Source organism: Oncorhynchus mykiss, chromosome 24 (assembly GCF_057628025.1).
Source record: "Oncorhynchus mykiss isolate SJ-2025 chromosome 24, ASM5762802v1, whole genome shotgun sequence".
Classification (NCBI taxonomy): domain Eukaryota; kingdom Metazoa; phylum Chordata; class Actinopteri; order Salmoniformes; family Salmonidae; genus Oncorhynchus; species Oncorhynchus mykiss.
In genome coordinates, this window is record NC_143045.1 from 10830782 (window position 1) to 10848963 (window position 18182).

Below are 18182 nucleotides of genomic sequence, written 5' to 3' on the forward strand. Positions count from 1 at the left end.
GCAGGAAGCTTGGCCCCAGTGATGTACTGGGCCATTCGCACTACCCTCTGTAATGCCTTGCAGTCGGAGGCCGAGCAGTTGCCATACCAGGCAGTGATGCAACCTCAATGGTGCAGCTGTAGAACCTTTTGAGGATCTGAGGATCCATGCCAAATCTTTTCAGTCTCCGGAGGGGGAATAGGTTCCACGACTGTGTTGGTGTGTTTGGACCATGTTAGTTTGTTGGTGATGTGGACACCAAGGAACTTGAAGCTCTCAACCTGCTCCACTGCAGCCCCGTCGATAAGAATGGGGACGTACTCGGTCCTCTTGTTCCTGTAGTCCACAATCATCTCATTTGTCTTGATCACATTGAGGGAGAGGTTGTTGTGTACTACAGTTACTGTGTTTTTTTATGGACAACCTTTAATATTCTGCAAAATCCTACGGCTTTCGCATTGGCACCAGTGGGATAGCAGCTAGCTCTGGTCAACTTAAATAAAAAATAGATAAACACAAAACTATTATAACATCGGTGTGAGCGTGCGTGTGCATTTGTGTGTGTGTGTGTGTGTGTGTGCATTCCTCTTTTATGTCTGTTGCACTAAGCAGCGGCACTGTCAACAGAGAAAGTGTGTGCAGTGTGTGTGTATGTGTGTGTCTCTGATGTCGCCATACTGAATTGGGATTGAGGGCCGGTTGCCACGGCGATAAGCCTGGCAGTAATATCTCTAAGCGCAGCAAGGATTAATCTGTAGACAGATGGCCGGGGGACAGCGTCACTTCCTGACCACTGTGACAGCCAGTGTCATCACCATCAGCAATATGGCCTTCGTCCTCATCATCATTATCACCAAGACTAGTATCATCATGAACATCGGCAGCCATCTCGTCATCTTCATCATCATCCTCATCATCACTGCCATACCCATCATCATCAAGACTAGTGTCATCATAAACATCTCCGCCATCTTCATCATCATTATTATCATCATCATCCTCGCCATCACCGTGTCATTCATCACAAATGTAATCATCATCGGCATGATCAAAACCATCTTCATAACAATCAATAACAATCAATACATTCACCAGCTGGCAAATCATTACAACTATCCCAGTAATATGCCCATTTAGGTTTATCTGTCATCTATCTTAAAAAATACATATGATGCAATACACTGCAGGGCAGCATCTAATATGGATGATCAAATGTGTGCATAGAACAAAGAGAAACAAAAACTATATGTGCAAACAAATACATAACCATCAATGTTACAATGTACCCTGATGAAAACAAGCATGTTTCCTGGTGCTGATGAGAGAGGGAGGAGGAGGAGAGGATTAGTGGACTGAGAACAAGGACAGAAGAAGAGGGGGTTGCGGGTAAGACGGTTCGAAGAGGAGAGAGGGTTAAAGGAATAGGAGGAGAGGAATGGGGGAAGAAAGTAGTGGGGTGAGCAGATGAAGAAGAGAAGGGGTAGAGGAGAGAAGAAAGGGGCAGTGTGAGGATGCAGTAGAGGGCTAGAGGACAACTCAGGGAAAGAGGAGGAGGAGAGGGGTGGAGGAAGAGGGTTAGAGGGCTGCAGAGCTGGGAACAAGCTGGATGTTCTGCCTGAGTGCTCCTGCCTTGTCTTCAGGGGAGCAGCTGAGAAGCAGGGAGGGGTGGGCCACAAGACAGGGGAGAAGGAGGGAGGAAGGGGACACTACTACAGGAACCAATAGAGGGTGTTCAGAGAGAGAGAGAGAGAGGTGAGGAGAACAAAGAGCATTAAGGGGAACTTCATTGAGGGTTACAAGCAAAGAAGAGAGGAAATGATAAAAGGTAGAAGCGGTGAGATGGTCATTAAGAGACCGAGCAGGAGAGAGAGAGAGAGGGAGAGGGAGAGAGAACGTGAAAGTAAGAGAGAGGAAGAGAGAGACAAAGAAAGTGCAAGTGAGAGGCTGAGACAGAGAAAGAGAGACAGAGGCCGTCGCTGTGGGGTGGCTGAGAGGAAGTGAAGCGTGCCCTAATAGGAAGCAGCAGATCTTAGCGGCACACACCAAACACCAGCCTTCCTTGGCGCCCTCACCCACTCTCACACACACTGATGGGTTGGCAAGGTTGCCGTGGAATGACACGGGCGATGTCTGGCCCTCTCCTCAGCGCCGCACGCCACCCTGCATATCGACGTGGCAGAGATTCATCAGGCTGACAAGCAGTGAAGGCCGGGGACGGACCACTTAGAGCAGAGCTGGGATACTATAGGCTACACATCTACACATCTACAGATACTATAGGCTACACATCTACACATCTACAGATACTATAGGCTACACATCTACACATCTACAGACACTATAGGCTACACATCTACACATCTACAGATACTATAGGCTACACATCTACAGATACTATAGGCTACACATCTACACATCTACAGATACTATAGGCTACACATCTACACATCTACAGACACTATAGGCTACACATCTACACATCTACAGATACTATAGGCTACACATCTACAGATACTATAGGCTACATATCTACACATCTACACATCTACAGATACTATAGGCTACACATCTACACATCTACACATCTACAGATACTATAGGCTACACATTTACAGATACTATAGGCTACACATCTACAGATACTATAGGCTACACATCTACAGATACTATAGGCTACACATCTACAGATACTATAGGCTACACATCTACACATCTACAGATACTATAGGCTACACATCTACACATCTACAGATACTATAGGCTACACATCTACATATCTACAGATACTATAGGCTGCACATCTACAAGTTAACACAAGGATAGAAAAACACCTAAACACTTTGCATCTTACAATTAGTCACACTAATAAAAAGATTGTCCATAGTTGAACATGAAGTTCTGATTACATCCTGTATATCAGGTTCCATATCTTGTATTCCTCTGACCCTAAAACCGACCCAACTCTAACCCATTGTAAACAAGACAGTCCTTACATAACCAGAAGGAACAGGGGGAGACAATATAGGCCTACATTATCTCCCAAAAGACCACTGGGCTCTCTGTCATAATAACTCTGAGAGCTGTACAGTCCTTATGTAATTCTTAGATCCTCTGAGATCCTCTGCTTTTAAGGCTGGCCCCTCACTTATAGAACCGCTTCTGCTGCCTTGCTAAGTCTTTAGGGCCATAGGGAATACTATGGAAGACAGTGGTGATAGTCCTTGTAAAACAGGAGATCTGAGAGTGTTTGATGGGTGATGATTGTGTCTTGTTGTTGTGCGTCACACCGGGGGGGGGGGGGGGGTTGAATTGTCTTCCATTGAAAATAAGCCTCAATCCATAAAGTTTTACGCAAGGAATTTAATATTGTGGATTTACGAGTTTACATAACAACCCACGGGAGAGATACAATATTCACCAAAATCATACTGTAGATTAATAGGGTCCACAGTGTAAGGAGTGAGTCGGGAAGCAGGTTCAGGGAGTGTTTTAATAAACAAACGAAACATAATCCAAAACAAGAACACACGAACAAACGCACAGGCATGAAACTGACACAGGAACAACAACGCCTGGGGAAGGAACCAAAGGCAGTGACATACATAGGGAAGGTAATCAGGGAGCTGATGGAGTCCAGGGGAGTCTGATGACGCGCAGGTCCGCGTAACGATGGTGACAGGTGCGCGTAACGATGGTGACATGTGTGCGAGCCATAAAGAGCAGCCTGGTGACCTAGAGGCCGAAGAGGGAGCACATGTGACACACAGAGTCAAACGCACTACTCAAGCAGACCTGATACAGCGTTCCATGATTCAACACAACGGCTGTAGTTACATTCTCCATAGATTTTGTATCATTTTAAATGCAGGAACTAAATCCGCATCTATGCATTAACGGTAGCACAGAATAATTCTCCCCCACTCATAAATTATTAAACAAATCCATATTTTTTGAATAGTTGAACGGTCTGCTTCAATTTGATGTATTACAACAAAATTCCAAATGCTGCATTTGATAGACATTCTTTGTTAACGTGCCTATCTCTAAGACTACTCACGCGAAGCAGAACATCCTGCCATTTTCACCTTAAAATAGCCTTTTCCATTTTTCCATTGCTGAATATGCAGTTATAGTATTCATTACCATAATCTTTCATGAATATATCGTCTGTCTAATGGCTTTATTAGGTTATGGTAAAACTCTGAGGATTTTCCAAGAGTGTTTTCATTTTTCAAGAGGGATCATAAATGGATTAAGAAAAAGCTCGGTTTCTACATTTTCCTTGTATGTACAGTCAATTTCAATAACAGTATCTATCTCTCACATATACACACACACACACACACACACACACACACACACACACACACACACACACACACACACACACACACACACACACACACACACACCAAAACGCATAAGGCTTGATATAGTGGTTGTTTCTAAGGACGAGAGAAATACTGAAAATACAGCGAAGCAAACTTAAAGTGGTTTTGGCCGAGAGCAGCTTCAGATAACATCATTACAAAATCAATGGGAAGGTCAGTCACATCAGAAACAACGGGGAGCATCGGAGGGCCGTGCTTCATTAAAACACGGACGTGCTTTCTGATGTACTCAAAGACGGACCTCTGAGACATTTTTTGTTTTTTGTTTTATGTATTCTTGTCTTTCCCGGGTTCGATACTAGCCCCATTCTGGAAAATCAGAATAGATTGTCTTTGCTTTCCTCTCTAATAGAAAGATAATGATCCTAACCCCAGTCTATTTCCAGTCTGTGACTGGGTATCCATATCTCACAGTGGAGGAGGAGGAGATGGCTACTAGGCTACTCTCTAGTCCGATCCTTGGTGATTTAATGACATCAACCTACCACTCTCATTAGGAATTGCTATGAAATATGTGTAAAGCTAATTACATTTCAACCAAGACCCTTCAACATGACAGAGTACACCCCTGACAGCAGATATGGAGGACAGAGAGAGATGGGAGGATGGGGGGGAAGGAGTGGAGGACATATCTGCTGTCTAGGGTGGTGGCGGGAAGGAGGGAAGGACATTATGGTTGTGTCAGAGTGAATTAATGAGTAGTCGAGGAGGGGGGGAGACAATAAGCTGCAGAGAGAGAAGAGAAGAGAAAACAGAGAGAGAAGAGATAGAGAGTGGAGAAAGGCAGGGAGCACCAGAGGTATGGGTTGACTTTCACAACTATGGATAAGAAAGTGAGTGAAGGCTGTATCTGTCAGTCTGTCCCCTCACCACCATGGCCCCTCAGAAAGGCCAGCCAGTCTGCAGCCAGGGGCACTGACTATCCTCCTGTCTTCCTGTTAGTGTGTCTGCATCCCAAATGGCACCTTATAGCCTTTACAGTGCACTACGCTACATTGGAACAGGGTGCCACTTGGGATGCATCCCATGACAGTAATATCTGGGTGGATAACAGTAGCAGGATGTCAAGATGGCCTAACGAGGCTGCTGTTAATCGCCTGACCTTTCCGCTACCTTACTGTAATTAGACAGTCATTAAACAGCTTATCACCTGAGAGAGCACAGGGCCGCCCAATAACAAGGGACGGGTGAATGAGAGTTCAGACTGGAGGCTTATACAACAAATCCATAATCCATAGTATGACACTTGCTCTCACATAACAGGTCAATGCCATATTGTGATATATAGGCCTCGTAGAGATGAAGATATTAGAAATGGGCATTTTGACTATTTTTCAATAAGTAAAGCCAGGGGACTTTGAAAATGGGATTTGACTCCGTAAAACAAAGCATGCCCTTTAACCATTGGGTTTTTAGCTAAGACGCTTTGCATAGACAGATCAGATTGGTGAAATTGCTCACTAAGCATAGGAGGAGCCAGTCCTCTCTTGGCAGTACAAAAACAATGATCAGCTAGGAGAAGACAGCATATTTGATTGACGATGACTCCTGGCATACCCTGATAGAACATTAATATGTCATAAAGTATTTTATTAGCCAGTGTCATTTGTATTGCTGCCTAAATATGTGTGTCAAATCAAATCACATTTTACTTGTCACATGCTTCGTAAACAACAGTGAGATGCTTACATACAGGTCCTTTTCCAACAATGCAGAGAGAAAGAAAATGGAGAAATAATACAAAAGTAATAACACATAATAACACAAGTAATAATAAATACACAGTGAGTAACAGTAACTTGGCTATATACACGTTTGGTGTGTGTCTGTGTGTGTACGAGAGAGAGAGAGATAAAGATGTGTGTATGTGTGTGTGTGTGTGTGTGTGTGTGTGCATTAGAGTGTTTTCACACAGCCAACTTCACACTAGAAGCAGCATGGTGCATTATAGATCCTGCTGACTAGCAGAGTATTGAGATAGAGGGGGACTGAGGAGAAAGGAAAAGAAAACGATATCCCAGTGATGCTGAATTTACACGTTGGGGAAGGTGGGGAAAGGAGGTGAAAAAGAAAGAGGAATGGGACTTAGGGCTTGTTTTGGGAAAAGTAGAGAGAGACAAAAAAGGTATATGGGAAATGGGGGAACGAAAGAGGGAAGAACAGATTGAGAGAGATGTGAAACAAATAAAGGGCAGAGGGAGAGAGTGTGGGAAAGGAAGTGAATAATACAACGCAAGTGAAGATTTTATTTTGATTTATTTAACCTTTATTTACGTAGGCAAGTCAATTAAGAACAAATTGTTATTTACAATGACGGCCTACCAGAAGGAAAAAGGCCTCCTTCTGGGACGAGGGCTGGGATTAAAAATATAAATAAATGAAATAAAAATATAGGACAAAACACACATCACGACAAGAGAGACAGCACAACACTACATAAAGAGAGACCTAAGGCAACAACATAGCGTGGCAGCAACACATGACCACACAGCATGGTAGCAACACAACATGACAACAACATGGTAGCAACACAACATGACAGCAGCCCAACATGGTAGCAGCACAAAACATGGTACAAACATTATTGGGCACAGAAAACAGCACAAAGGGCAAGAAGGTTGAGACAACAATACATCACGCAAAGCAGCCACAACTGTCAGTAAGAATGTCCATGATGGAGTCTTTGAATGAAGAGATTGAGATAAAACTGTCCAGTTTGAGTGTTTGTTGCAGCTTGGGTCTTGCGACGGGCATACAGAGATGACCAGTTTACAGAGGATTATAGAGTGCAGTGATGATATAAGGAGCATTGGTGGCAAATCTGATGGCCGAATGGTAAAGAACATCTAGCCCCTCGAGAGCACCCTCACCTGCCTATCTATAAATTACATCTCTAATCTAATCTAGCATGGGTAGGATGGTCATCTGAATCAGGGTTAGTTTGGCAGGTGGGGTGAAAGAGGAGCAATTACGATAAAGTCTAGATTTAACTTTAGTCTGCAGCTTTAATACAGTGCCTTGCGAAAGTATTCGGCCCCCTTGAACTTTGCGACCTTTTGCCACATTTCAGGCTTCAAACATAAAGATATAAAACTGTATTTTTTTGTGAAGAATCAACAACAAGTGGGACACAATCATGAAGTGGAACAACATTTATTGGATATTTCAAACTTTTTTAACAAATCAAAAACTGAAAAATTGGGCGTGCAAAATTATTCAGCCCCCTTAAGTTAATACTTTGTAGCGCCACCTTTTGCTGCGATTACAGCTGTAAGTCGCTTGGGGTATGTCTATCAGTTTTGCACATCGAGAGACTGACATTTTTTCCCATTCCTCCTTGCAAAACAGCTCGAGCTCAGTGAGGTTGGATGGAGAGCATTTGTGAACAGCAGTTTTCAGTTCTTTCCACAGATTCTCGATTGGATTCAGGTCTGGACTTTGACTTGGCCATTCTAACACCTGGATATGTTTATTTTTGAACCATTCCATTGTAGATTTTGCTTTATGTTTTGGATCATTGTCTTGTTGGAAGACAAATCTCCGTCCCAGTCTCAGGTCTTTTGCAGACTCCATCAGGTTTTCTTCCAGAATGGTCCTGTATTTGGCTCCATCCATCTTCCCATCAATTTTAACCATCTTCCCTGTCCCTGCTGAAGAAAAGCAGGCCCAAACCATGATGCTGCCACCACCATGTTTGACAGTGGGCATGGTGTGTTCAGGGTGATGAGCTGTGTTGCTTTTACGCCAAACATAACGTTTTGCATTGTTGCCAAAAAGTTCAATTTTGGTTTCATCTGACCAGAGCACCTTCTTCCACATGTTTGGTGTGTCTCCCAGGTGGCTTGTGGCAAACTTTAAACAACACTTTTTATGGATATCTTTAAGAAATGTCTTTCTTCTTGCCACTCTTCCATAAAGGCCAGATTTGTGCAATATACGACTGATTGTTGTCCTATGGACAGAGTCTCCCACCTCAGCTGTAGATCTCTGCAGTTCATCCAGAGTGATCATGGGCCTCTTGGCTGCATCTCTGATCAGTCTTCTCCTTGTATGAGCTGAAAGTTTAGAGGGACGGCCAGGTCTTGGTAGATTTGCAGTGGTCTGATACTCTTTCCATTTCAATATTATCGCTTGCACAGTGCTCCTTGGGATGTTTAAAGCTTGGGAAATCTTTTTGTATCCAAATCCGGCTTTAAACTTCTTCACAACAGTATCTCGGACCTGCCTGGTGTGTTCCTTGTTCTTCATGATGCTCTCTGCGCTTTTGACGGACCTCTGAGACTATCACAGTGCAGGTGCATTTATACGGAGACTTGATTACACACAGGTGGATTGTATGTATCATCATTAGTCATTTAGGTCAACATTGGATCATTCAGAGATCCTCACTGAACTTCTGGAGAGAGTTTGCTGCACGGAAAGTAAAGGGGCTGAATAATTTTGCACGCCCAATTTTTCAGTTTTTGATTTGTTAAAAAAGTTTGAAATATCCAATAAATGTCGTTCCACTTCATGATTGTGTCCCACTTGTTGTTGATTCTTCACAAAAAAATACAGTTTTATATCTTTATGTTTGAAGCCTGAAATGTGGCAAAAGGTCGCAAAGTTCAAGGGGGCCGAATACTTTCGCAAGGCACTGTATGTGCTGAGAGAAGGACAGTGTACCATCTAGCCATACTCCCAAGTACTTGTCCAGACTACCTCAAGCTCTAAACCCTCAGAGGTAGTAATAACACCTGTGGGAAGAGGGGCATTCTTCTTACTAAACCACATGACCTTTGTTTTGGAGGTGTTCAGAACAAGGTTAAGGGTAGAGAAAGCTTGTTGGACACTAAGAAAGCTTTGTTGTAGAGCATTTAACACAAAATCCGGGGTAGGGCCATAAGTATAACACTGTATCATCTGCATATAAATGTATGAGAGAGCTTCCTACTGCCTGAGCTATGTTGTTGATGTAAATTGAGAAAAGCGTGGGGCCGAGGATCGAGCCTTGGGGTACAGCCTTGGTGACAGGCACTCTTTGTGAGAGGTAGTTAGCAAACCAGACCAGACCCCTCAGAGACACCAATACTCCTTAGCCGGCCCACAAGAATGGAATGGTCTATCGTATCAAAAGCTTTGGCCACTTAGAATCAAGTGCAATGGTGACATCATTGAGGACCTTTAATAGCGGTAATGTAAATAATGCCTTTGTGTAAATTAAGCAATTAAAAGCTCTGTTTCTTTGTTTTAGCAAAGTCAAATAAACTAAACTGAAAGCATGAAACCACACCAACCAAACCACTTGATACCACTTAGACTCTGATCCCCTTTAGTATCAACTGGAACAAAGCTTTATCGGTGTCAGAAGTCACTGAACCTTTTACACACACAACGGGCATGACGGACGCTTAAACGTGCAGATCCATAAACCGTAGCATCACACAATAATCTATATCCATATCATAGCACCAAGTAGCCTCTTATCTCCAATGCATTATTCATCCAGCGCTATGCTATGTAACGCTACTTTCAAACAGTTCCCTAGGGGAATCCCTGACATCTCGTCTCGCTCAGAGACGGCCTGGATGATCAGAGAGGAGTTATGGGCTCGAGGGAACTTGTATCTACAGAGTTAGTGTCTCTGCTGTGCTGTCCCTGTGGAGTTGTATCTCTAACCTTGCTCTCACTACAGTTCGCACTCAGCACTCAGGGCCGCACATCAGAAGAATTCAGATGGTGGGTTTTTAAGTGGTGTGTGTGTGTGTGTGTGTGTGTGTGTGTGTGTGTGTGTGTGTGTGTGTGTGTGTGTGTGTGTGTGTGTGCAGATCTGCAAAACTGGATGGCATGCAGTTTCATTCCCTTTCACAAATTCAACTGTGAAGTGTTCTTATGGAGACTATTCAATTATAGTGGAGTCTACAGTGTTTTGCTGTTTTTGTGCAACAAGCTACAGTTGGCCATTTTGAGTGGCAGACAGCTGTGGAGTTAATGAAGTCATTTCATTGAGTTAAACGGTAGACTGGCTCAGCATCGTGCAATCATTAGCATGCCTCACTGTGGTAATTGCAGCTGTCAGCTCCAATCTCGAGAGTAGCGTGGGTTCAGCAAGACACCAAGCCGAGGTAGCGGCACTAGTATACAGAACTGTGGGACTGAGCACTCCGTATGAGATACCGACACATCTTATTTGTACGGAATTGAAACCGTTAACTGCACAAGACAATTGTAGGACTAGGTGTGTGTGCGTGTCTGCTATGGCCAATTTCCGCGTCATTCATTTCATTTCTATTCACTCTTTTAATAGACTGAATTGAAAACAAAATAAACCCCAACTCTGCTATGGACGACAAAACCAACTTGATAAGAGTTGGTTCTATTTAGTCAACTGTCAGAGTAACAGCAGACATGCTGAGAGGGACTTTGGAGACCCAGCCAACCAGATAATTGCTCGTTGTTTAGGCCTTTTAAAGGTGAAGCTACCCTCGGCAGCGTCATCACCTGTGGGATAAAGCTAACTATAGACGCAAGTTGAAAATACAGTCCAAACCAATTAAAGAGAAAAAAAAGCATTAACAGTTGGCACTGGGCCAAAATCTAAAGAACTTCTCCTGGTATCCTTGGCAACACACGTTGCAGTGACTATCTGCACACATCAACATCATGGGCTATTTATGCGTCAGCAGCATAAATACCATCTAACACACTGAGAAACAAGCAGACTTATTGTTTGTGTGTGTGTACTGCATCATGTACAGTGTGAATCCTATCCCCTCTATGTGGCCAGTCGGTACTGAAGGACACGCGCTATCAATCTTTCAAGCTGTGATTTACATGTACAGTCTCCCTGTGACCTTATGGGAGGTTTAAAAGAATACACCTCACGGGCAGCCATTTAGAAATCTATTTTCCCTACATTCTCCCCACGTGGGCCAGCCCCCTAGCAATTTGAGTTCTAGCCAATGAGCTTCAGCCCCTCGCATTTGAGTGACAGCTAGCAAGAGGCCTGCCCAGCGCTATCGAATGAGGTTGCAGGGCGGGCTCAACGGCTCAGTGGACACAGCAGAGAGAGAGAGAGAGAGAGAGAGAGAGAGAGAGAGAGAGGGAGAGAGCGCAACAACGTGGTGCACATATCTGCACAAATGTGACGCATTATGCCCTTTTCGGGGAACACTTTTGGCTCGTGAGCCCTACTTTCAGAACTACTGACTCAAAAGTATACAAGCTACTGGAGAATGTCTTTAACAGTAGAGCTGGCTGAATTTCTATGGGAAATGCCTTTGATGTTGTACACATTCATATTAATTTGAAATTGCATCACAAAATAACACCATTAAGGGATATTAATGGCAACATAGTTTGTGATGTACTACAGGTGTAGGATCTTAATTTGAACAGTTTCTCACAGCAGGACAATTATCTTTCAGCATCAGTAAATGTGAATTATTGTGTGTATTATAAACAATGGACATTTGTGTAGGGGTTGATACATTCTTTTGTTGCAAGTCAAGTCAGATGTATTTTTTTTCCTTGTTTTTTTTAACCTCGAATACACTACACACACCATAGACAAACTGTGAGTGAACACTGAAGAGTGTCAACACCAGGGGTGTTAAAATCTTACCCTATGCGGTCAGGACTACTGCTGTTTTTTTTGTTCTACCTGATCATTCATTGCATACACCTAGTGTCCCAGCTCTAAATCAATCCCATATTTGAGAGGATGAATTTAAAAAAGCAGTGAAACGCTTCGAGGTCCAGATTTGAAGTTGAGGGCTCTACACCGTCTCTCTATAGTCTGTAGATATGTCCAGACATTCACAGAGACTAGACTACTCCCTGAGGTCTATACTCTCTATACCACCTTGTTACGTTCCCCAGCAAGAAACCCAAAACGTCGCTTAAACAGAAGGGGGAACTAACAGTGTCCCTGACAACAACCAAAACGAAACAGGTGGGTTTTTTAGGAGGGGTTCTGAAAGACACTCATGGGGGTGTCCACTGAAAGTTGACTTGCAACAACAACTGGAACTTAAAAGACAACCACCATGAGCGGCAGCTAAATTTGAGGCAAATAACATTTTAAAAACACACCAAACTTAAAGACAGGAAAACAAAATCAGGGAAATCAGACAAATATTTTTTTTTTCTAGAAATCAAATAGGGAGCACTAACTAAAGGTGTTGACCCTACACATCTCTCAAGACAACTGGAGCACTCAGCCATCACTCTTTAATATCACCTGGGCCAGCAGACAGCACTCAGCCATCACTCTTTAATATCACCTGGGCCAGCAGACAGCACTCAGCCATCACTCTTTAATATCACCTGGGCCAGCAGACAGCACTCAGCCAGCACTCTTAAATTTCACCTGTGCCAGCAGACAGCACTCAGCCAGCACTCTTAAATATCACATGTGCCAGCAGACAGCAACCAGCACAGGTGTAACACATACTGACTAACGAGGTGACACCAATCGGTGCGCCATATGTGCTAACAAGCTATACATGCTAAAGTCTAACCTCAAAACATAAATGGAAAAACTAAAACCAGTAACAACGTCCTCCTGGGCCATCTGCTAAAGTAGTTCCATTCCATCAACCCAACCATCTATTCATGAATTAATTTATTAGTAAACCATTCACACATTATCCTCCATGATGAGCTTCAGATCACATTCAATGGACACTGCCTTGTCTCTCAGTGAATCTGATGCTTTTCTAAGTCATCTGGGTAATACCTTACTTTATACGGGGGGGGGACACATTACACATTCATGAAACCAGTCATAACAACATTACGAGTGTTGCTGTATCATTCATAACAACCTTCACGACACATTATTCAACAACATTCACAAGGGGTTTTGAATATGAAGATTGTTATGAAAGATACAATAAGGGTTCATGGTTTCATGAAGGTATTATGAATGCCTTATGTATACCCCCAATAGTGAAGTAATACCATTATCCTCCACCTCCCATCTCTCTCTCTCTCTCTCTCTCTCTCTCTCTCTCTCTCTCTCTCTCTATATATATATATATATATATATATATATATATAGAGAGAGAGAGAGAGAGAGAGAGAGAGAAAAAAAAAATCAATATTAGGACTGGAGTAAATCATCAGCGAGGCTAAACTTATTTGCTAGTTACCAGTGACAGCAGGTGAGAGCCGTCTGTTGGTCTGGCGCTGCCCCAGTGGACCCTGGGAGAAGAGACAAGGAGAGACAAAGGGGATGTTTGTTTTTCTTCCATGTATCGAGCCGTCTGCACATCTGTCAGACCTGTTTTTCTCCTATACCTGCAACGTATGTGGAAATGTAGATGATGGGAGATGAGGGAGAAGCCATTGGGAGAATGGGATTGTGGAATAAATGGATTGGAATGAGACAGGGGAGATGTGGCCTCACTTTTACATTCTTACTTAGGCTATTCTATCACTCTCTTTCAGTTAGTACAACTCTCAATTCTCCATGTTGCCTGTATTCCCCAGTCATACTTTATCAAATCATTCACTCAACACACCACCTGCAGTCCTGCACCCCCAAATGATTAACCTATCCACCAATTTCCAGGTCCTAAAATGAATCTAGAAGGACTGACCTGCTCTCAGACAGTTAATAATAGCTTAGCCTACTGTTATTCTCCAAGTTATTTTGGCTGTGGTCTAGTTAGCCGACATTGACAGTAAAGGGTAAAGAAGAAACAGATTCACACAATGTCTAGTGCTATTGCCAAACAACAACTGTGATGATGGAGTATAAATCTTAATTTATTATGGAAAGGCCTAAACGACATACCTTGGCGTAAAATTACAGTAGCTTCTTGAATGCAAAGGTTGTACAGTGTATAATTTGGTGAAATCACCTATGTTGCGCTTCATTATTTTTTTCGGGTACTTTCCATTTTGTGAGACTTCTTCGAGCGCCCCCCTGCGTTTTGAGAGATATCTACAAGGTAAATAGAACGCAAAAGCGCTAAGATTGTCCCAAACCACTGCCGGTAGTACGTTAACAACATGGCTGCTCCCTTGATGGTAAGAATATCCTTCGCTTCTCACGTCGCTAACGCTAATAAATACCAATTAAAACCGGTGTTTTGCATTAGTGTAGCCTATATTTTGAAGTTGTATGTAATCTCTGGGTTCAGCGTCCAGAATATACACGCTATAACAAAAAAGGTGGAGGGATCACATAACGGTGAGAGTATCGCGATAACGTTAGTGATGTCTCAGTGCAATATTTTCTATACTAATATTTTTGTGACAGGAAATATTCTGCAACACCTACATGATAAAATGCATACATAAGTACAATGAGCGTACATATTTTAGCAGAATTACAAATAGCAGGTTAAAGCAAGGACAACCACCACCAGGCGCTCTGGCTCAACACATGGCACATAGCTATGACTCCAGGTATATTGTCTTCTCACCTCTGCCTGCTCAAATGTTGTTTTATAGAGTAAAAGACAAATCAGTGGTGGACCTTTTAAAAAGGTGCTACCTATCACATTTTTCTAGATAATCAATAAAGTGGATGTGATATACTTTTGTGGATCAAGTGATATGTTTGGTACTCCTGGGGGGCAAGAGCAGTGTGGCCCGTTGAGAGCTGAAAAGTAACGAACTAATCAAATCAACAGTTGGAGTGCAAAAGTCTACACATACATGGGGGCCCTCCAAGAACAGGAGTGATGAACTGGTATATGAAGTCAAAACCCAAACTATGCAACATCACACATGGACAAGAGTGGAGGTGCAAACTAAAGCACTCCTCACAACTCCTGGGTTTATAGTTACCGCATATTAGCATGGCAAGTAGATTTTCCCCTCCTTTGCATTTGCCTCTCTCCTTTCTCACTGTCCATGTTCTGTGTATCTGTCTTGTCAGTTGATGCGGCGAAGCTGTAGGCAGGTGACCCTCTTGGCCGCCGCGTCGCGTTACTGGAGCTCTAGCCCTGTGGCTCCGCCCTCAAAACAGTCCAGGCTCCTCCTCTTCCTGAGCCAGCGTTTCCATGACATTGAGACTCTCCTCAGCTGGAGCTCCTGGTTCAAGAACCGAGGTCTACGACAGAAGAATTTGTATGTGTAACAGGAAAACGCACCGATTTATTCTAGCTACATGCATTTCTATCAGCACGCCACGGTCTAAAATGAACGTGTAGGTTATCATCTGGTCCCAAATCAGTCCCTCTCCTTGGCCTTTACTCTTCAATGCGTTGGTAAGCAAAATGGTGGATGCTCCAACACTGCTTATGCTATCCAGACCCTTTTAGATCTTCATGCAATGAAGGGTTATAGGCTAAGGTGAATGTGTAGGGAGTGAATTGGAACAGGCTGTCCCAACTCCATAAACATTGCTCTCAGCCCAACCACTGTCTCTTTCCCTTCACAGTTTCTATGGTTACACCCAGCAAAACTATGGGGACAACATTGCAGCTGCTTATTACATCCTTAGCCTGAAGGGAGGATTCAGGTAACTGTTCCGCCATCTTGGGCTGCCCATAACCGCCTGTGCATGCCCCCTTTTTGACGTGCTGGTGAATATTGATGTGCTTTCAGTTTTTTGTTGTTGTATTTTAATGTTTTTTTGTTGTATTTGCTGATCACTGTGTAATTCACTTGTTAGTGATGACTAGTCATTTGACCCTCCAGGTTTGCAGGGCAGTCAGAGTGGTTCCGATCAGACAGAAGAGGGAAGTTCAGTTGGGACTTCATGAACCACCGGGATACCTCCATAGAGGAAGTGGATGTCGGCAACACGCTCATTAACTACACAGGCCTGGAAAACCTCGGTACATACCACTTTATTCATGTCTGTATTTGTTTCACATTGCAAGTTACCCTTCCTAAATATTAATGGATAACTTAGCATTGTGGTTGGTATGTATTATTATGTATGTACTCTGTGCCAGTGGTTTTCAACCTGGCATCCGCAGGGTTTTTTAAATGATTTTTTTCAACATTAAATAACAGTTGGCACTATTAATGGTATTATATGCTATTTTACATTATTTTTCACAATGCATATTGTTATAAAAAATAAGAATAGGCCTTTAATCTGTTAGTCACTGATCAAATGTATTCTAAATTTGACTGCCAGGGTTTTGTTAAAAAGTTTTGCGACTCTGCGGATGGTGTTCCTCAAACTTTCGGCAGTGATTTGGTGGTCCCCAAAATGGAAAAGGTTGGGAACCACTGCTCAATGCTGTAAAATGTAACTCCTTTTTCTCTCGTCTCTTTCTCAGTGAAACAGAGGGGGCTGCGTACTCTCTCTGTGAGTGGCTGCGCTGAGGTGGATGACTGGTTCCTGTCCCGCCTCTATATCTTCCAGGACACCCTGGAGGAGCTGGACATTTCGAACTGTCCCCGAATCTCTGTGGGGGGCCTGGCCGCACTGCAGAAGCTGAGGTACACTGACCAACACGGGAGGAAATGACAAAAACAGAGGTGTTTTATCAATTAGTACGTTAGGAACCGAGAAAAGTCCATCTCCTTGCTTCGTCCTTAAAATGGATTGAAGGATGCGTTTTGAGAAGAAGGTGAGGAGAGAACACAAGGAATCATGGGAAGATAAATTGAGAAAGAGACGGCATCACTAAAATGTCCATGCATTTCCTCATGGCACTTGCCTTAAATATATTTGTATATGTGTGTGTATATATAGGGGTCAATGGACTCCATAACGTCACAAATTGATACAAACATCCCTTCTCTTCCTCTTGTGTATCAGGGGTCTGCGACGGCTGAACGTGTCCTCCCTCCCCAGGCTCCAGAACCCTGGGCTGGTCGCCATCCTGCTGGAGGAGATGCTTCCTCATTGCCATGTTACTGCAGTCGGGTACGACCACAGCCTGATCTACAGCCCCACACAGACAGACGGCTAGACGCCCAGACACAGATAAAGTCCCAGGCAGAGGCTGGATGTCAAAATCTGACTAGAGCAGTGGAGAGACACAATCGAAGTTGGGCGAAGGTGACAAATGCTCTTATTCGCTCTCTTTTTGATTCTTTAACTAACACTCACACAGACAAACAGGAGGAGGGATGCCCATTTAGTGTGTGATGTAGAGCCTCACTGATTTAAAGAATGATAAATTATCAGAGAAGGGTTTTACTTACTTGTAGAGCAACATTGTCGTCCTTAAGCTACCAAAATGATCAGTCAAAATATTTCCTTCAAAATATTTGATGTTATGGATTGTATTGGTGATTTAAATAAAAATATTTGTAAAGTATGCCTCCTGTTGTACATCTGGATCAATACAGACATTTATGAAGCAGACACAGACACAGCAGACACAGAAAACCAAATAGACAAGTCGTGGTTAGTGTTTTAAAACGGGTGTGAATCTTATTAACCGTGAGGGATGTAAATCCCATAATCCTTTGTGAGACTGAGGAGAGGAGACCTTAAAGCTGCCGTTGAATAGGAGGAATAACGATTCAAGAGGAAAACGGAGAGATTTTGTAGACTGAAGTAATGATTACTGAAGTAATGATTAACTACCTTATACTGTTGCAATTTTATTTAACTAGGCAAGTCAGTTAAGAACAAATTCTTATTTTCAATGAAGGCCGGTGGGTTAACTGCCTGTTCGGGGCCAGAACGACAGATTTATACCTTGTCAGCTCGGGGATTTGAACTTGCAACCTTTCGATTACTAGTCCAACACTCTAACCACTAGGCTACCCTGCCGCCCCGCAATCATGCTGTTCAAAACATTGCTGCCATGACCTCATGCTTAAACTACTTCTGCAGGTACATAACACTATAGTCAGTCATAATAACCTACACAGATTATTTTGTTCTTTGCTGCTATCACCAGT

At 43.1% G+C, this 18182-nt stretch overlaps 1 protein-coding gene across 2 annotated transcripts; it reads left to right on the forward strand.

Moving 5' to 3' along the window:
* The first annotated feature begins 14301 nt into the window (after positions 1-14301).
* On the forward strand, positions 14302-17590 carry dmac2 (distal membrane arm assembly component 2). Of its 2 annotated transcripts, none has more exons than XM_021582169.3 (6): positions 14302-14387; positions 15244-15434; positions 15748-15828; positions 16008-16147; positions 16601-16763; positions 17086-17590. In XM_021582169.3, the coding sequence occupies exons 1-6, from the start codon at positions 14370-14372 to the stop codon at positions 17237-17239; spliced, it is 747 nt and encodes a 248-aa protein (XP_021437844.1). In that variant the 5' UTR covers positions 14302-14369; the 3' UTR covers positions 17240-17590. The 2 variants fall into 2 exon arrangements, with proteins under 2 accessions (XP_021437844.1, XP_021437845.1); XM_021582170.3 differs by having other exon boundaries at positions 14342-14387; positions 15244-15574.
* The last annotated feature ends 592 nt before the right edge of the window (positions 17591-18182 follow it).